The sequence below is a fragment of the Budorcas taxicolor genome, chromosome 4 (genome assembly GCF_023091745.1).
Source record: "Budorcas taxicolor isolate Tak-1 chromosome 4, Takin1.1, whole genome shotgun sequence".
In the NCBI taxonomy this organism is placed as follows: Eukaryota; Metazoa; Chordata; class Mammalia; order Artiodactyla; family Bovidae; genus Budorcas; species Budorcas taxicolor.
The window spans coordinates 66,497,179-66,524,768 of NC_068913.1; the positions used below are offsets into that span (position 1 = coordinate 66,497,179).

A 27,590-nucleotide genomic window follows, 5' to 3' on the forward strand; every position below is an offset into this window, starting at 1 on the left:
TCTTTTTGTTAATCATGAATCTTGTAGGTTCTGATGTGCAGTGAGTTCACAATCATTCTTTATTAAATATTTTGTAATCTGGGTTTTGATTTTTCTTTACTTAGAGTTGCTTCAGATGGATGTGTTTGTTTATGTGATTTTCCCAGGGCTAGTTTCCTTTGCTTTCTACTTTTGTAATTGATTTGTGACTTATCAAAATTTGATCACAGAATTTTTCATTGTTTGGGGCTTATTGTGAAATTTGCTTTTCACCTACTAAAAAAATCAATTTTTGTGAATGGTCATGACTCTTGAAAAGTCAGTTTATCTTCCACTTGCAAAGTGGAAGATAAAACACTTTTGCAAGTGGAAGATAAAACACCAGGCATATCCTTCTTCCTTATCAATTATGTCGTTTAGGTATTTTATATGTTATTTTAAAAAAATGTGATGTTTCGTGGGCTGACAGCTGTTTCTATTATTATTTTCTGTTTCTATGTAGTATAGTTTTTGCTTCCTGAATGTTGATTCTGTGTTATTTGGTTCTTAGATATTCATAATTGCTAGATTTTCATAGTTTATTGAATCCTCTATCATTATAAAGTCTGCTGCTTTTTCCTATCTAATGCTTTTACCTAGAATTCAAATTCAGCTCATTTTAAGAACAGATGCTTGTCTTTTTACTCTAATCTTTTACTTTTAACTTTTTACCCTAACCTTTCAGAGACACTTTTATTTGGTTGTGTCTTTTAAACATTGCTTATAATTGAGGGGTTTTTTTATGAGCCAATCTAAGATTCTTTTATTATTTGAAATTAACCATATTAACATCTGTTGATATGACAGGAATCTTTGCTCTTAGGTACTATCCTATTTTATATTATGATTTCTATTTTGTGGCTTATTTTTAAATTGTTCACTACATTGGCTATACCATCTGCTTATTATGTATTTATTTCTTCTGATGACTTGGAAGTTTTATATTATGTTTTTAGTTTTAATATTGGCTAACTTGGTAATGCAAACTTTACATCCTCTATTTATTTAGATAGTAATGATAAAAATTAGCAGGCCTCTACTTCCTCTTGCCTCTTCCCCAACAGCTAGTTGTATCAACTTGCTTAATTCTTGTAGTCTGTACCTTTGCCATTTAGATATAGCTCTCTTCCTTTGTATATATCAGGTTTAAATGGTATATTTGCACCCCCATCTATACACATAAGAAAGCTAGTGCTTATTCAGTACCTCCCAACACTTTTCCCCTTTTCCTTTCATAACATGACTAATTCCTTGTTACTATTTGTTGGCTATATTATTTCTAAATTCTATTTTCTAAGTGAGCGTTCTATCTCATGTACCATATGCTGTTTCCAAAATATACACCAAAAACAATGTGACCCAGAGAGATGGAAAATAAACAAGTTTGGCAAAGCATAATTTTTCCAGTTGCTCTTGTCTTGGCTCTACTCAGTGCTGGCACTTTGGCCATGGTTGGTTCATTCATCTATTTGTTGGTCAAAGTTGTTCCTTGAGTGGTGTCTTCTAGGAGTGCTAAAAGCCACATTTCTGTGTGTTTGCAAGTTTTTCCACTGCTTTTATACTCGGGTCACAGTTTGCTTGGGTAAAACATTTTTTGAATCAAATTTCCTTTCCCTGAGGTCTTTTTTGATTGGTGCTTTTGAACCGTGGTTTGGGGAAGACTCTTGAGAGTCCCTTGGACTGCAGGGAGATCCAGTCAGTCCATCCTAAAGGAAATCAGTCCTGAATATTCATTGGAAGGATTGATGCTGCAACTGAAACTCCAATACTTTGGCCACCTGATGTGAAGAGCTGACTCATTGGAAAAGACCCTGATGCTGGAAAAGATTGAAGGCAGGAGGAGAAGGGGATGACAGAGGATGAGATGGTTGGACGGCTTCACTGACTCAATGGACATGAGTTTGAGTAAACTCTGGGAGTTGGTGATGGACAGGGAGGCCTGGCGTGCTGCAGTCCATGGAGTTGCAAAGAGTCGGACATGACTGAGTGACTGAACTGAGGTCTTTTTTATATTTTGTTCAGTATGTCTTCCACCCAAGAATGTTGCTATGCAGAGGTTGGAGGCCATGCTAGAATTATTTTCATGTCTAGGTGGTGTATATTTTTGCTTATGTACCCTAAGAATTTTTCCTTATGTTTGAAGCCCAGTGACATTACTAGGCTATATTTCAGTAATGATTGCTCTATAATAGTTTTTCTTGGGGCCTGGTGTGTTCCTTTTCTGTATAGATTCAAGTTCCACTGATGAAATCTTTAACGATTTCCTTTTCCATTTGCTTCCCTCTTTTGGAAAAACAGTTATTTGTATGTTGCCTCTCTTGTGTTTCTTCTCTGTTATTTTCCTTTAAATTGTCTTGTAACTCTCTGATGAGTGGTATTTTTTTCATTCCTGAATTCTGTGTCTCTTTAATGTTTTGTTTTTTTTTTTTATCAAAAATAACTCTCCTTTGTGCTGCCTCCACTACAGTCTTCATTTATGTGATGGTTCTGTTTTTCTTTCCCATATCTTCCCTGAGCTCTTCTAGTTCCTGTTTCCCTGAGCCCTGGTTCTTAATAATTTCAGGAATTTTTTTCCCATCATGGGAGTATGTATGTTTGGTCATCACTTGGTGGCACTGTTTTTTATTTTTTTGATGAATGTTCCCTGTTATTTTTGTTGTTCTGTTCCTTTTACCATTTTTTCTTTCCATGTAAAGTATCTTTCCATAAGTTTTTTTGTTTGTTTTCCTCCTGGTATTGGTATAGTGCTGCCTCTTCCTCCTCCTTCCCTTCCTCCTCTACCTCCATCACCTCTTCCTCTGCCCTTCCTCTCCTTCTTCATTTGATTATTATTTACCATCTTTGAGCAAAATGCATTATTTTTTGACCAACTGTTTTCAGGAGATAAGTGCCAGGGAGAAACTGGAATAGCAATGTTCTAAGCTGCATGGTTTATTATGAGGTTTCTATGACATGGGGTGTGTGTGTGTGTGAGTGTGTGTGTTAGCCTTTACTTCTTCCCAGTCAGCAGTAGGCGGTAGTTGTAGGACGGCTCATGGTACAGTCTGTTCTCCATACACTCTTGCCATGCTTGTATATTTTCTCATTCAGCATTCTCTTCTTTACTATTTCTTGAAGCTAAACAGGGTTCAGAGTAGCTCTTCACATCAGTGTCTGCTGTCTCTCTGGTTTTCCCACATGATGGATGTGGGGTATTTTTCCTATCTGAGTGAATTTTGAAAACCTCTCTTCTTCAAACTTTATCTGACATCTGTAGCCATAGGCCTTTTCGCTGGGCATCTTGCATCACCCCTCCTGGATAGTCACAGCATTTGACAGTTGTTCCTCACATAGTTTTGATTGAGTTTACAGATTTCTCCTGCTCCTTGTTTATGTTTCTATTGTTTCTTATTCTGTTTTGAGAGGATAATTTCTGAGAGGGGAGGGCAAAGATGTCTTTACTATACTTATCTTAAATCCAGAATTACAGTAATTTGCTCATACCTCATATTTGTAACTTCTTCCCTGGGAAGGAAGAGTATATATTGCTGCATTTTGTTCAACTTGATGCTTTTGTTGTCTCCCCAGTTAATTACCTTTTCTCCACTCTGCTGAGAAATACTCTCTTGTGATATCACCCAATGATCTTTTGAAGCTCTTGCATTGAGAGATGCAGTCTGCCCTGTAAAGTTCCAATACAGAAAGAACCTTTGTTTCTCTTGCTCGGTTTGCTGGTTACAGATAGCTGCTGTAACAAACAAACCCCCAAGATGTGAAACAGCACACATAAAATGAAACTTTATCAGCAACTCATATAAAGTACCAACCAGTGTTTCTTGATTGGAAGATGGTTTACAATAAGCAGTGCTTTTAGATCTAGACTCTACCATCTACATGGCTTCCATGGAGTTTATCTACATCAGGGCAGCAAAAGAAGGAAGGACATAGACACATAGGCATAGGAGATTTTGTAGGCCAGATCTGTGGTGGAAACATACCCTCTCTCCTCTTGTTTTGTTATCTAACACAAACTGGCAGAGATTCTGGGAAGTGTAGTCTAGCTATTTGGACAGGAAATAAGGGAAGGTTGTGAACAGTTAACTGCCTACTTGCTCCCTCAGCTTGCTTATCACAGATGTCCAAATGGCCAAAGGAACTTGAGTATTTCTAACCAAATTCACCTTTCTATTCATAAATCAAGCATTCATTGTGTTCCTTTTGTAGACAGCTTATGTAGATTGCTTAAGTCAGCTATCTTAACCCTCCCACAAGAATGAAAGTTATTTATTTTTGTGCACTGTCCTGAAAAAAAAAATGAGTTCACTAAAAAATGTCCTTTGTGCCAACTGAGACTCTTGCCCTTTTTTTGGAAAACATTGACCTCTTTAATAAAGAGGAAAGTGAATGAATAATTCCACAAGGGCCAGTAGTCATGGAGTCATACAATATTGTATTAGTCAAGCTAGATTTACCTGTAGAAGTACATTCTTCTGTATTAATTTCTATGTATTTTTTCCAGTTTATAAATGTATCTGCCTCCAGAGGGAATTCTGGGATCTTAAAATAGGTTTATAGAAATTAGTAGTAGTAGTTATTTAAATTCAAAGGATGTAAGTGATATGAGTATGGGCAAGTCCGTAGGATAAGATGCTTAATGATGTTTAGACTTTTCAGTAAAAAAATTCAAATTAATGCATATCTTAGTAATCAAGCAGTTAGTGTTCTTTTAAGCCACCCCCATTAAAATACACCAACAAAACAATGTATATCCCTGCTTCATTGGGGATAAGAGTGAGTTTTATTTGTGTTGGCTGAGCCAGCCCACTGAACCATCTGCACCACTACATTTACCTTATAAAGACTCTTCCTTCTCGTCATATTGCCCAAATAGAAAAAGCTTTGGAATAAGTTCTTTTTATCATGCTACTTGAGCGATAAAGCAGCCCTTAGCAAGGCATACTTGGAAACAGAAGCACCATTGTGTCCTATGGTTTGTTAATACAGGAAAAGGGTACAGAGGGAACTAAGCCACTTTGAGACTGTTCCTGAGGCCCTTGGATGTCCCAGCACCCACTGTGAGCCCCACTATTCAGCTTCCTCAGAGGCCCATTCCTTTTCCTTCTTTTCAATAGATCTTAAATGTGCGTGTTAGTTTGCTCCTTTCTCTCTGGTAACATGCCTTAGAAAGAAAAAACATTCAGTTTTTAAACTAGACTGGGTTGTCAAACTAGTTTATTATTACTCTTTATTTACTATTAGTTCACTGGTGATATTTATTATAGTCAGAGTGTAACAGTTAGATGTATTAAGTTCAATAAATGTTTCTCAGATCTTCACTTAGTGGAAATATCTATTGAGAAATAATACTTGTTCTTTGAATTTACTTGTATACATTTTCTTATGTAATTGTCATTGTTATTGATGACATAGGGATTATTATCCCACCTTTTATAAGTGATAAAACTTAAATGTAGAGAGGGAAAAATACACTTGCTATGATCACACAGGTGGTGGGAGCAAGGCCAGGTTCAAGCTGAAGTCAGTAGCCATTAACCTGAGCAGATTCTTTTCTTGTGAATTGAATAAACACAACTTTGTGGCTCTCAGAAGTGTGACCCACTTTCCCTTTCCTCTGGATATGTGACTGAAGTATTGAGCTCTGGTTCAGAGCTGTTCTTTAAAATCATCTCCATTTTTAATTAGACTTTCCATAGCGCTTGCTTATTACAAGCAAGCCTTGTATTACAAGCAAGTCTTGCCTTTTGGTGAGATTGAGAACATATTGGCCAGAGAATCATGTCTTATTATTGTCTAACTTGATAAACAGAAGCAATTATTTACTCTACCGCTTTTTTGTTCCACTTTTCATCATCACTGAGCCCTGCAGGGAAGGCCCCGGAAGCACTTAATTCCAGTTGTGTATGCCTTTAGGTAGCATTCGGAGAATGATTCCGAATCAGCCCAGTTAGAATTGGTATCTCAGACACTGTCCACAACTGGAGGGGTCTGCAGGCTCAGGTAGGACTACAGGTAGGATGACTGGAGAACACACAAGAATTCTGACTCTGTGCTGGCTCTCGGCCACAGGATGTGTTGCTTTGCTTACTTCCCTCAGGAGACCTATTGGTGCCTGAGGCTTTCTGTACAACAGCATGCGCTTTTGCAGTTGGATGGAATGATTGGACCCTGGAGGGCTCCAGCCTCCAGGTGTCTTTTATGCAGAGGAACAGGGTGCAGGACTTACTACATAATGTGATTGTAATAATGAAAAGAAAGACCAGTGGCCTTGGTGGAAGCTGAAGTTGTGAAGTAAAATCTGGGTGGCTCAGCCTTCTGTTCTTAATTTACTTTGACCTCCTGTTTTTCTAGGGCGATAGAGAAGCAGAGCTGGGTCTGCCTTTTTCTCCTTTGTGTGATCGGAAGTCCACCATGGTTGCCCAGTCGCAAGTAGGTACGTGTTTGCCAATCCATTGATGGAGAGAAAAACTAGAGAAGGGTGTCTGGAAATAAGCTCAGATGCTCTGCATGATTCTTCGGCTAGAACCTGGCTCCATTCTGCTACTGTACTCATGGCTTTGGCTGGCTGGGTTGATGGAGCCTCTGTCCCCATCCTCCTTCCTGGAATGTGACTGGTTCCTGGGAAGATTAGACGGTGACATTGCTATCTCCATCATTCCCTGCCAAGAGAAAAAGGGGCTTCAGTCCTAAGGCAATGACAGGAATTAGTGGTGGGAAGCCCATTCAGTTTCAGTCTCACCATTCTGCATTTAGTACCAAGAGTTTTCTCAGTGATGCATCCTCTAGCCCACTTTCCAAGACAGCACCATTTCCTGGAAGACCTCACTGCCAGGAATGGCTCTTTTAAAATATCTCTTTCCTTTCTACCTGTGTTCTTTCCTTCCTTCCTTTCTTTTTAAAAAACAAAAATTAGCACCTTATTTTGGGTAAAGAATACTTTTGCACTTCTAATAGCTGTAATATATGTTCATTAGTATTATTTTATTAACAGAATTCTATTGCTACTTGTATAGGACAACTTTTGTCTTGCCAATTTCATTACAGGATTTTTTATCATCCTTCACTTCTGTGTATTAAATGCCAGTATCACTTCTATCTTGGTCATTGTAAAAGTCAAGTAAGCATTTGTATACTTTTAAACACTATATCTCCTTTGATTAGCATTTGGCTTCCTTCCAACTTTCATGTCACTGTGTAATGAGTTACCACCATTAGTCCCAGATCATATCTTTTCTCCTGACGTGTCACAGCACACTTTGGTATTTTTGAGTTGTTGAGATGATCAGTCCAGCCCAACATCAACTGTCTCTCCAGCATGGTGATCTCTCAAAGGTAACATTTCCCGATCTGACCCCTCTCCTGGTTTCCAACCCTGTTGGCCTTCTTCCATCCAAATATGGCCCTGGTACCTTGAGTTGGCAGGCCTAAGATGAAGTCTACCGTCTTTCTCCCTGGTCACACTCTCCCCCATTGTCTCTGTTCTCTCTGCCTTCCTGGTGGAAGTCTCTGACAGACTCCACCTACAGCTAGGACCACCTGCTGCTGTGCACGTATCCATGCTTCCATCACACGCCCACCTTAAAATGGCACTGTATCTCACCTCCCTTACTTTGTCTTTGAGCTTTATGAAGTGAAACTTCTAAAATGATTTTCCCAGCACCAGCTTCCATTGCTTTTTCCCACCCTATCCATCTTGCCAGATTAATTCTCCCAAATAACACCAGAAAACATCTTAGTACTATGCTGCCCAAACATCTTAAGGGGCTTCTAGTGCCTATCTAAGTCCTAACCCTAGCTTGGTACTTTGGAACCTTCCTCCCTGAACAGATCATAACCCTTCCCAGGCTTTCCCTTTCTGACTCTAAAAGAATTCCTAAGTTCGAGTCATTCCCCAGACACATCCTGCACTTTCCCCTGTCGTGTCACGTTGCTTATTTGACCCCCTCCACCTAGAATGAATAGCCTTAGGGCTCAGCTCAAATATCACGGCCTCCATAATGCTGTTTGCAACTGTCACAGTGGGAGGGAAAATACCCTCCTTCCCTAACCTTCCTAGGGGCCTTTTTTTGGGCTTCTCCTTAGGCCCTTTCCATTTTTATGCTCACTGAGTTCTATAAACTTCCAAGGGCAGGCAGGTTGTGTTACAACTTTTCTCACAGTGTTTTTTACATAGTAGATATTGAATTTGCATTTTTAAGCATTTTATTGAACTGTCTACTAAAAGGTAAAGGAAAGCTATGTAGGGGAAATGGAACTGACTCATATGATAGTCAAAGCAAGGATTATATTAAATGATTAAGACCAACCTAAGCTCTCCTAATCTGATTTGGCGCTCCTATGTAGATGAATTTTAAAAGAAAGCTACAACTCATCAGTTTGCATGGGAACATTGGAAAGGCCCCAGTTACTATGTAATTCCTCTGAAACTTTGCTGTTTCTCTCCAGGTTTCATTGATTTCATTGTGGAGCCCACCTTCACTGTGCTCACAGACATGACCGAAAAGATCGTGAGTCCACTGATTGATGAACCCTCTCAAACTGGGGGCACCGGGCAGAGGCGTTCAAGGTCAGTGTTGAAGCTTGAAAGCTGGGGGTCAGGGTGATCTGTGCATGGGGACAGACTTCTTCTGGAAGGCATGGGGGTGGTACTTCTTAATCGTGTTCACCCTACCTCCTCCTTATGAGATGTGTCTGCTTCTTCCTTTTTCTCAGAGGAGTCGAAGTTGTACACTCTGTATTCTCCAGGCTGGCCTGTAAGAGGGTAATCAAGGTCCAGGTCGTGAAATGTAGGTTCCCAGTACTGCCCCCACCCATTCTCTCTTTTGGTGGCTTTGCCCACAACACCATCAGTCACTGCACTTCACCTGCTATACCCAGAGAGTCCTTGCTCCCCATACTCCAAAAGGAAAGAACCATGGATCAGAGTTATCATATTAAGTGAAACTTTCATTTCTAGGTTCAGGAAGAAAATTAAGTAGAGGGGAAAAAGAGCTGAACTTTTAAATCACCTTCTGCCGCAACATCATTCCACCCGTCCATCTGACTGCGGTTGAGTCTGACACTGTCCCACAGGCAGTCTTGGTGGCGACATCGCGAAGCGCCGGCGCCTAAGAAGTCTGGCACTTTGCGCCGCATCCTGTGTGTTGTGTGTGTCACTCAGTCGTGTCCGACTCTTTGCGACCCCGTGGACTGTAGCCCGCCTGGCTCCTCTGTCCATAGGATTCTCCAGGCAAGAATACTGGAATGGGTTGCCATTTCCTTCTTCATCAACATCATTAAATGGAGTCAGAGTGTACAGCCTCTGGAGTCATATGGCCAGTTAAACATCCTGACTCCATTCCTACTTAACTGTACCATCTCAGGCAAGTTGCCTCAGTTTCCCCATTTGTGAAAATGTGGATTATAATACTCATAGGTTGCAGGGAGGATTAAGTGAATTATTTATTCTATGTAAAGCCTATATATGATAGTTCAGTTGGTAAAGAATCCACCTGCAATGCAGGAGACCATGGTTCGATCCCTTGGTTGGGAAGATCCCCTAGAGAAGGGAAAGGGTACCCACTCCAGTATTCTGGCCTAGAGAATTCCATGGATTGTATAGGCCATGGGGTTGAAAAGGTTCCAACACGGCTGTCAACTTTCACTTTCACTTTCAAAGCCTTTATAACAGGGTCCAGCACAGAAGAAGTGGCAGCTACCATAATGCTAACACTCAGTGTTCACTAGTATTAAATGGTTTGTATTACCACTAGTACTGCTATCCCCTCCTCCTCATCCATCAAGACCTTGGGCCCTGTCATAAAGGAGAGAAATGGAATGAAGAAGAAAAAGAATAGAAGAGCAATGAGAGGAAGAAGGACAAGAAGATTAGGACAGAGGGAACCCAGGAATGCTTAAGGTGAAGGGACCTAGTCAAAGGCTGCTGACAAAGAGGTCAGAAGCCCCCTGCCTGAGTGAGTCCCACACCTCCACAACTCTGCCAGCACTGGGCTCTACTTATCTAGTTAGTCTTGATTGTCATTCAGTGGATTTGTATTTGTATTTGTAGTTCCCTGGAAATGTGTGATACTTTAGGCACTGTGGTCACCTAAATGGGAAGGGAATCCAAAAAAGAGGGGATATATGTGTACATAAAGCTGATTCACTTTGCTGTAACTAGAAACTAACACAACATTGTAAAGCAGCTGTATTCCAATAAAAGTTAAGTTAAAATAAGTACACCTTCAAAAAAGTCAAGTTTCCCAGGAAGATGGCACTTTCTATGTTATATATATATTGGAGAAGGCAATGGCACCCCACTCCAGTACTCTTGCCTGGAAAATCCCATGGATGGAGGAGCCTGGTGGGCTGCAGTCCATGGGGTCGCTAAGAGTTGGACACGACTAAGCGACTTCACTTTCACTTTTCACTTTCATGCATTTGAGAAGGAAATGGCAACCCACTCCAGCGTTCTTGCCTGGAGAATCCCAGGGACGGGGGAGCCGGGTGGGCTGCCGTCTATGGGGTCGCACAGAGTTGGATACAACTGAAGTGATTTTGCGTGTATATATATATATATATCTATCTGTATTTCCTAAAGTTGCCTCTGTTTAAAGCTTCGAGTGGTATTATATATTTTTGTAATTTCATTTATTTCTTTAATTTTGGCTGTTTGAGTCTTTGTTGCTGAATGGATTTTCTCTGGTTGCAGTGAGCAGGCACTACTCTTCGTTGCCCTGCACAGGCTTCTTACTGCAGTGGCTTCTCTTGTTGCAGAGCACGGGCTCTGGGGCATTTGGGCTTTAGTAGTTGCGCTCAGGGCTCAGTAGTTGCCATTCCCAGACTGCACAGCACAGGCTCAATAGTTGTGGCACACAGGTTTAGTTGCCCCGAGGCATGTGGGATCTTCCTGGACCAGGGGTCAAACCCATGGTTCCTGCATTGGCAGGCAAATTCTTTACCACTGAGCCACCAGGAGACCCCTCCAGTGGTATTGTATTAAAAAACAAGTCTTATGCATGACTGATCTCTCACAGTCTCCATGCCTCTCTACCTTCCCCCAGGTACAAGAGGAAGTCCCCTTATTCTAGCTTGGGTATCCTGGGATCAGAGTTTCTTGAGTACAGGAGGAGTTGGAGCTAGAGAGAAAGAGGACCAAGTGACTAAGTAACTTAGAAATGTAGTCAGTGTGAAGGAAGGTAGGCAAACTGTGGAACCAAATGGAAGTCAAGTTTAAATGGGTTAATTTCAGGAAGTCAAAGACAGAATTCATGTGTGGGGAATCTAGTCATATGGAAAAAGAACATTTGAAATATGGGGACCTTTGGGACTGAGCAACTTCACTTTCATGTTTCACTTTCATGCATTGGAGAAGGAAATGGCAACCCACTCCAGTGTTCTTGCCTGGAGAATCCCAGGGACGGCGGAGCTTGGTGGGCTGCCGTCTATGGGGTCGCACAGAGTCGGACATGACTGAAGCGACTTAGCAAATTGGGCTATCAATACTCATGAGACTGAAACCTTGACTTTTTTTTTCTGCTGAAAATGGAGAATTTCCCAGCTGTTGCATTTCGAAAATAGAAATGACAAACCTCAGGCCCCAGGAATTTCACGACGGTAACTTGATGCGTGTTCACCACTCCTCTCTTAGGCTTGCTTATCAGCACACATTTTCAAACTCTAACCCTCTCTTTGGTTTTTTTTTTCATCCTCTAGTTTGAACAACATCAGTTCAACAGATGCAAAGCGATCAGGTGTCAAGAGCTCTGGCTCTGAAGGAAGTGCCCCAATCAACAACCCTGTCATCCCTGTTGACTATAAGAGTTTCAAAGCCACTTGGACTGAGGTGGTGCACATTAACCGGGAGAGATGGAGGGCCAAGGTGCCCAAAGGTAAGGTGCTGATGGGCAATCTTGTTCATACCACTCAGACCCACTCAAAAAGCAAGACGTTGCCACCCCTGATTTAGAAGTATTGAAAATGAAGCACAAACTCAGGGTATATATTCAAATTGCTGAATGTTAGGAGAGACCATCTTTTGCTCTTTATTCTATCTAATACTTAGTGCATGAGAGAATGAGGTTGACTTCCAAGCCACCTGGTGGAATGACCTTTGTGCTGTATGTCCAGATACTTCTCAAAATGAAGATTGTGCAGAGGACAGGTGTCCCTCCTATCTCTTGGCCTCTGCTAGGCCACCTTGCCATCCTTATTTTATAACATGTGGCACATTGATCAGGCCCTTACTCCGTTTATCCACCTTGGCCATTACACTGGGATAGAAAAAGCTTTAATCTCCTTACATACATTTTTATCTTCATGTTTTCAATTTCCCTTCAGTTATTACTCAGGCTGACCTTCTGAGATGAAGGTAACTCACAGGTAAACAGAAATTCAAAGAAAAGTCATCACTCTTGGTACTATGAAGAAAAAAAGATTGAAATCTCTTTGTTTTTTGAAAGTCAGAATTAATTTGCATGTTTGTGTTTACCGAGCATGTGTTCCATGATTCGTACATATGACATGTTTATACTGTACTCTACGTAGGAACACATAACTGTGGTAAGTCTCATGAAGCTATGATGCCTGATCCTAGAGACAATTCTAGAGTGGATGATTCTAGAGTTCTAGAACCAAGAGGCTAATCTCAGTGGGTTTTGTGGAGGTACACCTTCAACAGCAGTCAGTTTTTGCCAACATCTGTTGCTTGCCTACTGTATGCCAAGCTCTGTACTGTGTGTTATTCACCGAGGTGAATATCAGGCATCCTTGTCCTCAAAGCTCGAAGTCTCCTGGGTGGGGACAGGGAGGCATTAGCACAGAATTTCTTTCCAAGTAGGAATGGGAGTTCAGTGGAAGCCTGTACTCCTCACCAGCACCCACTGACCTTGAGCCCCGGACTTTTATAATAGGCAAGCAAAGTTTTATCCCCGGTCATAGCATTCCACACTTTTATATACCCAGTGTCTGCCCAAGGGAGAAGGGTAGGAGTAGGTCTTGTTCCTCAAATATCGGAGGCACTGCTTCCAGTGTTCGGAGAAGGCAATGACACCCTCTCCAGTATTCTTGCCTGGAAAACCCCATGGATGGAGGAGCCTGGTGGGCTACAGTCCTTGGGGTTGCTAAGAGTCGGACATGACTGAGCGACTTCACTTTCACTTTTCACTTTCATGCATTGGAGAAGGAAATGGCAACCCACTCCAGTGTTCTTGCCTGGAGAATCCCAGGGATAGAGGAGCCTGGTGGGCTGCCATCTATGGGGTTGCACAGAGTCAGACACAACTAAAGTGACTTAGCAGCAGCAGCAGAGACAAGATCACACTGCTGGAGTTATTCAAAGGCCAACACTGTGTCCTGTCCAAGTGGCTTCTCAGTTCAGGTGGGGCAAAGTGTTTATATTTACAATTCTTTTAAGGCATATTTGGGCCCTTATCATTTGAGGACGTCCTGAGCTTGCATCCTGAGCTATGGAGAAGAAGCCAGCTCTTCTTCGATATATTAGGTGTGGCATCTCACAGTCTGTTAGGATGCTTTAAACCTTGAAATCCTCCCTGTTGGCAGGCTTTGCAACCAGCAGTGGCAGCTACTGCATCATTTTGAGAAAGCAATCTCTTATAATCAATTACACTCATTACACTTGAAAATTCAGCTCCTGACAACACACAATTGAAAGTGGTATTTCAAAATAATTTGTTTGCAATTATCTGGCTTACTAAAATTACCTTCTGAAACTAATCACCTGGGAGAACATTAGACAGTTTCTTTTCTAGAAGAAAATTGGTCCTTTAAAAAGAACAGGTAAATAAACACTGAAAAAGAAGTGAAAGTGTTTGTTGCTCAGTCGTGTCTGACTCTTTGTGACCCCATGGACCCTGCCAGGCTCCTCTGTCCTTGGGATCCTCCAGGTAAGAATACTGGAGTGTGTAGCCATTCCTACTCCAGGGGATCTTCCTGACCCAGGGATCGAACCCAGGTCTGCTGTGTACAGGCAGATTCTTTAACATCTAAATCACCAGGGAAGCCCAAAATTAACACTAATAGTTTTAAAATATGTGAGGCATGCTAATAGAGATAAGCTTGTCCCTAGCTTGGTTGAGGTGCTTGGGAAGGCTGCTTGTGTCTAACTAGGATTTGAAGGATGTCTGGGGTTGAGCATGAAGTGGGGAACAATGCAAAAGGGATTGACAAAGGCACAGCCTCCAGGGTTTATGTATGTTTTTGTAGGAGGACAGTTTGGGTATCAAAGCAAAAGTTAGTTGGGGAAAGGGAGAATTGAATCCCTACTTGCCATGTGCTCTTTGGCAAATCCAGGCAGATTCTTTGAGAAAATTCCCTTTGGGGGATAATAATAGACACCACAGAGGTGGTGCAAAGAACAGAAAATATATAAGTAAAAAATGAGAACAGAGCCTGCACCTGGTTAGTGCCTGATAAATGGTAGCTCTTATTTTGAAAAATTGGAAAAGAAAGTTTAAATGCAAAGTTAAGAAGGTGGTGGTCAAAATGCCAATGTATAATTAATATTTTATAACATTTTCTGCCTCCCAATAATGCTGTTGACTGGTTGGCTGGTGTAAGAAATTCAGGTTGCATCTGTTTTTCTGTTGGTGATTGGTTTGTGCTGAACTATCCCAGAATGTTTTGTTCATGATTCTTTTTTACCAGAAAATCCTGATTTCAGCAAAGCCTGCCCTGCATTGGGGCACTTGAATATATGTTGTTATTAAACTGATCAGAAATGGAATTAAATTCAAGGCTCTAGTTTTTTAATCAACCCATCTAGCTAGGCCAGAACACATAGTTGTTAGGAAAGATTGAATCAATATATACTTTTTATAGCTCTTAGGACTGAAACTCATTACTCCCATACAAAGATATGTAGGCGTTAACAATTTGCAAGTCTTATCAATATTGACCAGTTTCCATTCAGAATTTAATACTTTTTAAACATGTTTTTCTGGTGTAAGAATAATAGATGTCTAGGTTACAATGCTGAAATATAAACAAAATATACAAAGAAGAAAATAAAACTCACTCATTCCAGCAAAATGTAACTATTGTTGAGTTTTTTAAAATTTGGTTTCCCGTGTACCGTGCTCATGCTCTGTTGCTCAGTCTTATCCAGTCCTTTGCGACTCGTGCCAGCCTGTAGCCCACCGCTCTCCTCTATCCATGGGATTTTCCAGGCAAGAATACTGGAGTGAGTTGCAGTTTTCTCCTCCAGAGGATCTTCCTGACCCAGAGATTGAACCTGTGTCTCCTGCGTTGGCAGATTCTTTACCACTGAGCCACCTGGGAAGCCCCCTTTTGTACATATTTAAAAGTAGATGTTTTCCCTTAAATTGAGATCAGAGTGTAATATTGTATTTTCCTTCTCTGTTTCTGTTTTGAAGATTTTATTCTTATACTGAATACTCTTAGAAAGAGTGATTTATATGGCTGCTGCTGCTTAAGAACTTAAGCATGTAGTATCATTGTTCTTTGAGTCAGGATGGAGTTTTCATTCTTGTGGCCCCACAGATGAAAGCACACAGTCTTGTCTAAGGCAAAGACTTAATATGCATTTGTTGAATGAATGAGCAATCTGCTGCTGCTGCTGCTGCTAAGTCACTTCAGTCGTGTCCGACTCTGTGCGACCCCATAGATGGCAGCCCACCAGGCTCCCCCCCGTCTCTGAGATTCTCCAGGCAAGAACACTGGAGTGGGTTGCCATTTCCTTCTCCATAGTTGAACCATTCCTCTGTTACTGAGCATGTTAGTTTCCAATTCTTCATTATTGTATATAACATTGTTATGAGCATCCAAATTCAGAAACCTTGAGCCCCCATCTGATCATTTATCTAGAATAAATTTCTAAATATTGGATTTCTTTGTCAAAAGTGAAGTAAAGTCGCTCAGTCATGTCTGACTCTTCATGACCCTATGGACTGCAGCCTACCAGGCTCCTCCATCCATGGGATTTTCCAGGCAAGAGTATTGGAGTGGGGTGCCATTGCCTTCTCCAGCTAATTCACTAGTTTAGTATGCAATAAAATAACAGAGGCTTTGAATAAGTTAAACTGGCTAGTAACAACTAATTAGTTTTCTTCAGTGATCACTGTTCTTCAGTTCTCTGTCAAAGTAGGTGAAAAATTCTAAAGCTCTTGATATATGTTATCAAATTTGTTTCTGGAAAGTTTTTTTTTTTTTTTTAACTAGATGTTCACCTTCAGTAGAAATGTAGTGAGAGTGCCATTTCTTTATATTTTTTCCCATTATTTTACTCTTGAGGATGTTTACATTTTTATTATTGATTCATGATAACTCTTTGTATATTAAGGATAGCAATTCTTCAGTTGACAAACTGTCTTGCAATTTCTATCCTACCTCTATCCAGTTAGTTAGTCAGTCAGTTTGTCCTATGTCTTTTAACTTTGTTTATGGTCTGCAAAATACATCTTATTTTTATTTTGCCAGAGATTAGCTTTATATTTTTATTGAATTATGTCTCTGTCAATGTAAATATGAAATAGTATATAACAATACTTCTTTGCAAATGCTGAGAAGTTTATTGAATTTTTAAAAATTTCCTCCATTGTCACTCAGTTTTTATTGAAATAATATAAGATTTTCAACCTAGGTGATCATAAGTAAATTGTAAGTAAATTACTATTTTATAATTCCTTGGTGGTTCAGATGGTTAGGGATCTGCCTGTAGTACAGGAGACCCGAGTTCAATCCTGGGTTGGGAAGATCCCCTGGAGAAGGGAATGCAACCCACTTAAGTATTCTTGCCTGGAGAATCCCATGGACAGAGGGGCCTGGCAGGCTGTAGCCCATGGAGTCACAAAGAGTCGGGCACAACATGTCATAAGAGTTATAATTAACTTATCCTTTAATGTTATTTTAAATAATTGCATCAAGTTTTATATCCAACTTAACAGTTACTTTTATTTAACACTATGATTTACAGTATTTTTGCACATCATTAACATGTTTTCCTCATTCTGAGTTTTTAATGTTGACTGAATTTTTCTGTCAGCTGAAGCACTTTCGTTAAAAATTTTAGAAAGGTAGCATGGAAACATCTTTTGAGTCCTGAAGTGGCAAGGAGTACCTTTATGTTGTGCTTGCTGCTGCTGCTAAGTCGCTTCAGTCGTGCAGCCCATCAGGCTCCACCGTCCCTGGGATTCTCCAGGCAAGAACCCTGGAGTGGGTTGCCATTTCCTTCTCCAATGCATGAAAGTGAAACGTGAAAGTGAAGTTGCTCAGTCGTGTCCGACTCCCAGCGACCCCATGGACTGCAGCCTACCAGGCTCCTCCGTCCATGGGATTTTCCAGGCAAGAGCACTGCAGTGGGGTGCCACTGCCTTCTCCGTATGTTGTGCTTACATATTATCAAAAGTTGACTATTCAAAACTAATCTAGTATGTTGGTTGTCTTTTTTAAGTTACTTTCTCTCCTTTTCTTTCTTTCTTTCTCTGTCGGTAGTTTAGGTAGGCATTTCAGAGAATTATATTAAGAGATAATTAGCCCAATACCACTTTTAAGCAAGAGCCAATAGTATCATAATTTAGAAAAGCAAGTAAAATGAAGAAATCAATGTTTTTCTCCAAGACTGCACAGACATTCAATGTGGGATAGAATTAGCTCTCAGGAGGAATACATTAATAATTTATGGATTATGAGGGTTCTGTGCTGCCTCAACTCTTAAGCTCCTTGTTTTGGGCCATTCTCATAATGATCACATCACCATACATAGTGTGAACTGCAAAGCAGAAGGAAATGAGATTGAACTACAGCATTTGCTTTCTACTAGTCTAGAAGCCTAGGATGTTAAATCTAAAAACCCCCAAAGTTCATTCTTTGCATATGTGTCATCTCTGGAACCTGTTATCATATACAAATTAATTGTTCTATCATCTGCTTTGTCTCATAGTAGGAAAGATTTAATGTATATTAATACTTCACCCTGAAAATATAAGGGGATCAGATTACAGTGGAACAGATGTATCTCCTGTAAGTTTATTTTTTTCTTTTTTATATATGTGTTTACTTGTTTTTGTCTACTTATTTGGAGTACTAGCACTGAATGCTGATGGCTGATCACATCAATGTCAGATATTTCAGAGATGTGAGGGAGAGATGGGAGTAGAGTAAGATTGTAGACCATTTCAGAACAATTCACTGAAACACAGTTGCTGCAAGGAAAGGAATTGTATCAAATCTGATTATGATGTCATAAAAGCTACCATCCATTAAGTTAAACATTAATTGCCTATTGTCAGCTGTAGTTAAGCCCAAACAGACTTGTTTCTGAAATGTACCACCCCCAGTTTTTTTTTTTTTTTGCTAGATTTTCCATAGAAAATTGGTCTGACTCAGTTGTCAAATGAATTTTTATTGCTCAGATAATATGTTGTGCTCTTGTAGCAAACCAGAATTTAATACCTTCAGCTTTTATCAAAATTACTTTTAACTTGGGGATATTCTGAATGTACAAAGTTTGCCACAGATTCAGAGGGGATTCTGTGAGGGGATTATACATTATTTTACCTGATGCCTGAGTATAAATGAATTATCTTCCCCCTTGCCCCACTTTTCCTCTCTGTACAGTAAGTACAGTCCTGTTTTTCTTGCCTACAGTCAGGTACAGTCAAATGGCTGATTCTCTCAGGACAGGACTTCAGAGTGTGTATAGTTTCTGTATTTTATACTGACCTGGATTGCTGATGATGGAATCAAGTCAGGCTCATAGGCAGACAGGGTGAATCATACCCACTGTGTACATTTCATGTGGAATCAAGTACTTCATGAGCATCTGCTAGGTGACAGATAGTATACCAAGCACTGGGGGTTCAGTGATGGAGGTGACATTTGACCTGTGTTCTTGGGATACTACAGAAGCATGAGAGGAAGTCTGGATGAACATGAGAGGAGCCATTTTGGGCTTGAGCCTACTGACGATGCCATTTCCCTGTCTTCTTCTGCAAGGGTATTCTTTTACTCTCTAGTTGCACCTTTCTGTAGAAATCAGAAGACCTACCACGTATGCACATAATTATGTGATTTTGTAAATAAATTTTTCCTTACCTTTTTAAACATAATTCAGTTAGTTTATTTATTTTTGGCTGTGCTGGGTCTTCGTTGTTGCATAGGCCACCCTCTGGTTGTGGTGCATGGGCTGCTTATTGTGGTGGCTTTTCTTGCTACAGAGCACAGGCTCCAGGGCATGTGGCTTCCCTGGTGGTGGCACCCGCTCAGTAGTTGCGGCTCCCAGACTCGGGAGCACAGCCTCAATAGTTGTGGTGCACGGGCTTAGCTCCTCCATGGCATTTGAGATTTTCCCAGACCAGGGGTTGAATTCGTGTCTCCTGCATTGGCAGGTGCCTACTTTACCACTGAGCCACCAGGGAAGCCCTCCTTATCTTTACATTGTAAATTATGAGTACATCCTGTTGGGAAGTAGAATGTCATGAAACAATGAATTGCAAACATTTAAAATTTAAACCAATGCTTGTCAATCCCGATTGTGTGTTAGATCATCTGGAGAGCATTAAAAACATCCTGTTCTTGCCACTCTCCCTCCAGAGTCCGATTTAATTTGTCTGAGATGAGGCCAGTGCATTGGTTTGGTTGAGTGAACGGGTGGATGGATGAATCAGTGAAAAGATGAATGAAAACTTGATAATGTATTAAAGAGGACATCTGAGCCAGGCAAATTTAAGGGCAAGAAGAGTAAAATGAAGCCAGAGATCATAGACATGCATGAAGTATAATGCCATAAAGCCCTGTGAACATGTGAACCTGAAACCAAATCTGAGCTTTGTGCTCTTTAGCAGCTGAAGCAAAGGGAAACACAATCACATGGATAATGACTCTGGTGCCCATTAGATTAAAAACCTCTCTCATCATCTATGAAAGCCACATGTTTTCAGGACCAAGACTAACCAGGAGAAATAAAGAGGACCCCTGGTTATGAGGAGTGGGATATTTGTAACACATTTAGAGAAAACAAAATGCAATTAGTCTTTCAGAGTAGAGGTGAAACCTTTTGAATGATTTGAATGCTGGACAGTGAAGTCCCTAGACCCTAAAGGAGAACTGGCCTTTGTTAGGTATCTTCTATTGGTCTCTGTAGGTTACTTCCTACAACCAAGCTTCACTTCATTGCCTCCAGCCTTACATGTCCTTCATCACTTGACCACATCACCTGTCACTAACCTCTTACTAAAGTAGTTTAATTATTGTCTTTTCTACTCCTTAAGTCTTCTTGCTCACTACTGTATTCCCGGTGCCTAAAATGGTGTTTGACACTGTAGTCGCTCAATAAATATTAATTGAATGAACGTATCAAGTTTTTCATGAATCTTTGATGATAGACAGTTACCCTATGTGTTTGGTTAAACATAGAGCCAGACCCTTTCAATCAACCAAATTGTAAATAAGACTGATATCCTCTGATTAAAGAGGAAGACACAGATCAGGATCCCTGGCCATACTCAAGACCACCTCTCATCTTGTTTGGAGACCAGTTTTGGAGACCATGTTTTTTTGTGAGGCTTCATTACTCTCTTCCCACTTTTAAATTCATAAACAGTAGCCTGAAACTATATGATTTCAGTGGTGGTTTTTTCCAAGTCTTTTTGTTTTGTAATCAATTTTTTAATGTTTAAACTCTAGATGCTAAGCAAATGTACATGAAGCTTCAATTTTTACATTCAGTGAGGCTGTAGGAGAGCTTTGTAATGTCTCTGAGCCTTGATTCCACTTTTGAAAAATAGGGTTATGATAATAGTATATACCATATAAGGTTGAGAATGAGAGGAAGTAATCCTTAAGAAATACTTAGTATAATACCTGACACTGAGGATGCATTCAGAAGAACTTATTGATGATAATAGTAATTTTAATAATGCCAGTTACAGTATTGGTTTATTAACTATTATTATCCTTATTATTACTTTCTCCTTGCTCCTTCTTCTAACATACTGTTTTGGGAAGTGACATCACCATTGAACTGATTTTACAGGTTTCCTGAATATATGTACCAATCTGACTTGAATTAATCAAAATTATATTCCAAACACTTGGTAAACACCTTAGGTCATTTTAGTGCACTAACTCCCAATGCAAACTCTTGCTTTTGTTCAAAGAGACAATTCTCCTAGTGGCATGACTTCTTACCTTTTCTCCACCTTTCCTGACTTGCCCCGGATGCAGAGGAGAAAGCCAAGAAGGAAGCGGAAGAAAAGGCTCGCCTGGCTGCAGAGGAGAAGCAAAAGGAAATGCAAGCCAAAAGCCAAGCTGAAGAAGGCGCATCTGGCAAAGCTGAGGAGACGACATCTGGGGAAGCTAAGAATCAAGTCGACGGAACCCGAACAAATAAAAGCAACAACCCTCATGGGAAAAATTCCAAAACTGAGAAGTCATCGGGAGAAAAGCAGCAGAATGGTGAGTAGAATCGTGCTGGTGAAAGGCTCTCTTCAGGGTGTTAATGATATGATGAACGGACGCTGGCAAAGAACTGCCTCTGCAAGGACAGCTCACAGAGCAGGACTGCCTGGCCATCTCAGCTGCTGCTGATTGCACCTCCCTGAGCTGTGGATCCCATCAGGATCCCATCAAAGGCAGCCAGAAGTTTGCTTGGGCCATTGTCTCTGGGGAGATTTATACCTTTGGGCCCTGCCCAGCTGCACTGGAGACTCTGGCAAATGGCTGCTTTCTAAAGGAGAAATCCGTATTAGCAATCCCAGTACAATTTCTGAGTGCTTAGCGTCAGAATGGATGAATGGAAAGGCAGTTTTCTGTATGTACCTTCCCCTGGGAGGGCCAGGACTCATGTCTGTGTAAGGTCTGTTCAGTCTGGGGATTGCAAGATGTAGTAAATGTCAAAGAAAACTTTAAGAAGAGGTGATGTCTAACCTGAATTTTAAATGCAGAAATTTGGGGGAACACAGGGACTTCTCAGCCATTGAGAATAAGATGAGCTAAGGCACAGGGGCATGGAATTGGTTACCTTGTTTAAGGGAAGAGCAGGAAGTTCAGAGTCACTGGAGCTTACAAGTGCCAGCTTGTGGTGAGGTTGTTCGGCAGTCCAACAGACCTGGATTCAAGTCACAGCTCTGCCTCTCACTTTTTCTGGTCTTGGCCACTGTCTCTGTAAAATGTGCATAATAATAGTTGCTCACAGCCTGGGCCCCTTGTGAGCTTCCAACAGTAATAATGATAGCAAAAACAACAACAAAACAACTAGCATTTATTGATTATATACCAGATGCTGTTTTCAGTTCTCTCTTGGGAATTCTGTGGCAGTTTAGGAGTGTTAGGACTCAGTGCTTCTACTGCAGGGGGTCCAGGTTTGGTCCCTGGTTGGGGAACTAAGATCCTACAGGCTACACTGTGAGTCAGCTGTGCTTGTGTTTAGTCCTGTCCCATCTTCGTGACCCTATACACTGTAGCCCACAGTGCCCCTCTGTCCATGGGAATTTTTCAGGCAAGAATACTGGAGTGGCTTGCCATTTCCTCCTCCAGGAGATTTTCCCGACCCAGGCATTAAACCTGTGTCTCCTGCGTCTCCTGCACTGGCAGGTGGATTCTTTACCACTGAGCCCCCTAGGAAGCCTGCAAGCTGCACAGCTCAGCCAAAAAATAAATTAAAAAGACCATACTTTAAAAAAAATTTTTAGTAAATAAATAAATTCTCTCTTTACATATTCACTGTCTTATCTACCTGGTAGATCCAGGTGATCTCTGAATGATCTAGCTATGACACTACGCCGCTCAGGCAATTGAGAAGTATGTCAAAAGTGCTTAGCGTAACACTCCCCAGGTATTTTTGCAACTGACATATTAACATGTAGAATCAGAAAACAATGTTTTAATACATAAAATAATGCTAATAGCTCATATCATGCCTCAAGAGCTTTGCATAAATTCCTTCAGGTAAGCCGCAAGAGCACTCCAGGAAGCAAGGGAGGCCATCGTTTGACTTGCCCAGCCTCTTAGCAGCCAGGTTCTGGAGCCTGCTCATAACTAGTTGACTCTGTATTCAAGTATCATAGTCTGGCAAATATATTCAATTTAATAAGAATTTATAATAGAACTGTTGAAGTTTTAGTGTATGCATACTCGGTTGTGTTCAACTCTTTGTAACCTCATGGACTACAGCTCGCCAGTCTCCTCTGTCCATGGGATTCTTCAGGCAGGAACACCGGAGTGGGTTGCCATTTCCTTCTCCAGGGCATCTTCCCGACCCAGGGATTGAACCTAGATCTCCTGCATTGTCGGCAGATTCTTTACCATCTGGGCCACGTGGAAAGCCCTAGAGAGCAATATAAAACACTCCTTTCTTCCCCTCCCAAGGAATGAACAACTGAGAGAGAGAGATACAAGAATCAAAAAGTGGTCAGAATATAGTGAAAAACATAGAGTTGGTCTGCTGAGCATGGGCTTCTCACATATGGCCTAAACTAGGCTTAGCCCACCAGACACCAGCAGAGCAGATGGGCTCAGGTCTCGCCCCATTACTCCACCGGAGCAGGCTGTTTCTGCGGTAACAGAAAAGGGGTGTGTCTTGTGGAAAACACATCTCAAAGGGGGTTGAGGGCTGGACAGTGGTTGGCTGGGCTGAACCATGCATATTCAACTCTTCCTTTTAGATAAGCATCTCCTTCCCAAAGGAGGAGTACATAAGGGCTGTGAGAAAGGCAAGATGTGTTTCTTCTCTACTTTTTCCCTATTAGGAATGTGGGTTTAAAATGCCTTTTCCTTAACTAAAAAAAAAATTAATTATTGTGTCAATAACACTTATGGAATGCATAACATGCAGACATTATAGGTGGGATTTTATACACATTAAATCATTCAAGTAAGCCAGAAAGAAAAACGCCAATACAGCATACTAACACATATATATGGAATTTAGGAAGATGGTAATGATGACCCTGTATGTGAGACAGCAAAACAGATGTGTAGAGCAGACTTTTGGACTCTGAGGGAGAGGGAGAGGGTGGGATGATTTGGGAGAATGGCATTGAAACATGTATACTATCATGTAAGAAATGAATCGCCAGTCTATGTTCAATGCAGGATACAGGATGCTTGGGGCTGGTGCACGGGGATGATCCAGAGAGTTGATATGGGGTGGGAGGTGGGAGGGGGGTTCATGTTTGGGAACTCATGTATACCCATGGCTGAGTCATGTCAATGTCTGGCAAAACCAATACAGTATTGTAAAGTAAAATAAAGTAAAAATAAAGATTAAAAAACATAAAAATAAAAATCCTGACAACTGTATGAGGTAGATATACTCATTTCCATTTTGTAGATGAGGAAACTAAGACTCAGAGAGGTTAAATCACTTGCTTAAGCCCAAGAAAACATTCAGTAGAGATTTTAGGCCAAAATCCAGAATAATGTGGATCCAAATTCTATCTTCTTTCACCAGCATGACCCCATTTGAGAGGTTCAGCGCTGTTGGGAAGAGTGGGAAATCAGAAGAACATTGAGACTCAACTCTTGTCCACAAAATGTTTATAATCTACTTCTTCCAGGGGTTGGCATACTCTTTCTATAAAGGATCAGATAGTAAATGTTATGTGTTGCTGCCATTTGGTCTCTGTTGCAACTATTTAACAGAGACCTGTTTTAGCACAAAAGCAACTGCAGATAACATGTAAACAAATGAGAATGGCTGTGTTGCAATAAAACTTTATTTATGAAAATTTAGATTCTCACATAACATTAAATAACCTTCTCTTTTTTGTCAACCATTTAATAATACAAAAACTGTTCTTAGGTCATGGGCCATATACAACCAGGCAATGGGGTCAGGTTTGGCCCCTGGGTAGTTATATGGTCAGGAAATGAAACCAATGAATACAAATATGCTGGTCACAAAGGAGATTATACATTCTATGAGACACGTATAAATTAATACCCAGAGAGGGCAGAGATGACAATAATTTATCAATATTTTGAAGATAATTAGGGGGAGAGCCTGAAAGGCACAAATAGGAGTCCAAATTTTCAACTAGGCTGGGCTGATTCACAACTGTGTTTACTTCCCAAAGTAAGCACTGGTCTGCCATTTCCCTTCACAATTAAGTATTAAATGAGAGGTGGGAAAAGAAATCAATTTTGAGCAATAATAAGAAAGGCTGATGGTGGTTCGGGACCGGGTTGCAGCAGCCTAATTAAAATGATTTGTAACTGCACAGAAAGGCTCTTTTGTTTCCCCTTGTTTATTGAATAACAGCTCATATCAGCCGTTAGTCCATTTTTAACCCATGGGAAATTCCTAATGGATTCTGTTCAAGGAACATCATCAGACAAACATATGTCACTTTCCTGGCACCCTTCTTTGTGGCCGCCCAAGATACTTTTAGGATAGAGCTGAAGGACATTGGCTCATTGGGGTTCTAGAGGTTTGAGACCCTATCAGCAATCATGGGAGCCCCTAAGCTTTGGTCTCCATCAAGGCACTTTCCCTCTCAGCCTCCCCAACCCTGACTGAGGAGAAGGCAGGCTGCCATGGGCTGCTGGCCAGCATCCAGCACACCTAACCTCTCCTGCTGACTTCCTGGCTTTGCTGCAACTGTGGGTAAAGCTCCAATGCAGGGTAACCCTGAAAGCTTAAAGTATTGGGCTTGAGGGGTATGAAGGCTCCTTGAGGAAAGAAAGAGCATTTTTCTACAGGGAATTGGTTTGACTACAAGGCTCAAGATCACCCTTGAGTTCATTTCTGGCATCCTTAAAACAGGGAAAAGCCAGTGTTTGGACTGTTCCATGGGTCGCCAAAGGAATCCATCTATTTTGGCCATTGGTGGTGGTGGTAACCATGGGCTGCACTAAGACTGCTGCTCGCACTTTGGCCAGAGTCGGCTCCCCTTCCCCCAAGCTTAGAATTTGTCAAATTCCATTAAAACTACTTATTTTGTATTGCAAAACTACTTAGAATGTATTGCAACCTAATTATCTTGAATTATCTTTAGATAATTATCTTGAATTATCCTTGAATTCATCTTGAATTAGCCTTACATAACCATTTCTTTATAAATGAGTAGACCAAAGGCATTTAGAAATGGCAGCAGTAAATGGAAGTCTGAAATCTAGAACTTAAGCTTCTTAGGGAAGTTGCAAAATACAGTACTTGAGAACTTGGCCTCTAAAATCAGACCCACATGTGTATGTTATGGTCAATTACTTTACTTGTGCTTCAGGTTCCATAGCTGTAAAATTGAGAATGTTGATACAAGTCTCACGTCCATTCTCCGTTAGTCTATTTAATATTTAAGCAAAATGGTCAGTTGGTCATTTGTCAGATCAGTGGTTTAAACCAAATCTAAAGTAGCCAACAGGAGCAGTTTTGCTGAAGAGGGAGATACTTCAGCAAAGTTAGTGAGAGATGGGGCCTGAGAGCGTGTGAAACACATGAAGGCTGGCAGCCCATTGCAGCTCAACACAGTTGGCCTAACCAGTGTGTGAACCTGCAATGAACTCAAGGCAAAATTCAAATTTGGAAGACATCCTCAATCATTTGGTGACTTATTATTCAGCATATTGATCACTTAGTGGATGAATCTTTGATGAATTTGTCTACTTTCAATAATAGTACCTTCATAATGGGATTGCTGAAATTTAGTGAAATGATGCACGCAAAGCATTTAGCATACTGCCTGGCACAAAGAAAGTAGAAAGGGTAAATGTAGCCCTCCTACCATGGGCCCTATTCCGCCCTCTTCCTGGATGCAATAATTATTAGGGTCTTTTTGCTTAAACAATGCCAGTAATTCAGTAGTAACCTATTCTTGATTTTATGCAGGCTAGAAAGAAAGCTGCCATCAGTATGATTTGTAAGAAAAATATCTGAAACTTGAGAGTAAATTTGAGAAAAATGTTGCCATGTCCTTTCAATGCTAGAAAGGCAGATTTTCAAACAAATCTGCCCAAGGACTATTTAACTATCTTGGGCAGCAAACATTTTCTGTGTGGGCCCAGATAGTAAATACTCCTGGCTTTGTGTATCTCTGTTGTAACTATTCAACTCTACCACTGCAGCTGAAAAGCAACTATAGACTATATGTAAATGAATGGGTGTGGCTAGGTTCCAATAAAACTTTACATCCAGAAATTATAACGGGCCAGACTGGCTCATGGACTGGCTCATGATTTGCTGACTCCTTGTTTTAGAAGAACATGACTATGTTTAGCTTCATCATTTACTACTTGACTCAAGCCTGGGTACTGTGACATTCCATGAGAACTTGTAGATTTTTGCCTGCTAGGGATGATAACCCCAAGAATTAACAGTTTTTTTTGCTCTATAGGACATAACCAGTTTTGTCTCTAACCTCGTAATCTTATTTTAATGTCTTTCTAAAACACCCAGAAATAGCTATTTCCTTATTATCTTCCTGGTTCCCTCATAAATGAACTAAATAAATTTTTGACATGCATTCACTCTACATTTGTGTGCATAGTGTTTTTTAACTTTTATATATTACACTTCAACAAACTCATTAAAGTACCACTTTGCAGCTCTGTTTTAGAATAACAGCCATCATTGAGTGAAGTGCAAGATAGCACATTCAATACCTAAATGCATTTGTCCTTAT

General features: G+C 40.7%; 1 protein-coding gene across 1 annotated transcript in view; it reads left to right on the forward strand.

The window, feature by feature from the left end:
- Nucleotides 1-27,590, forward strand: part of PDE1C (phosphodiesterase 1C) — a 609,137-nt gene that overhangs the window by 526,254 nt on the left and 55,293 nt on the right. The window contains exons 13-16 of the mRNA XM_052638578.1: nucleotides 6,367-6,448; nucleotides 8,461-8,581; nucleotides 11,710-11,885; nucleotides 21,196-21,426. Coding sequence (XP_052494538.1) covers nucleotides 6,367-6,448; nucleotides 8,461-8,581; nucleotides 11,710-11,885; nucleotides 21,196-21,426 — 610 coding nt within the window. The remainder of the gene's footprint in view (nucleotides 1-6,366; nucleotides 6,449-8,460; nucleotides 8,582-11,709; nucleotides 11,886-21,195; nucleotides 21,427-27,590) is intronic.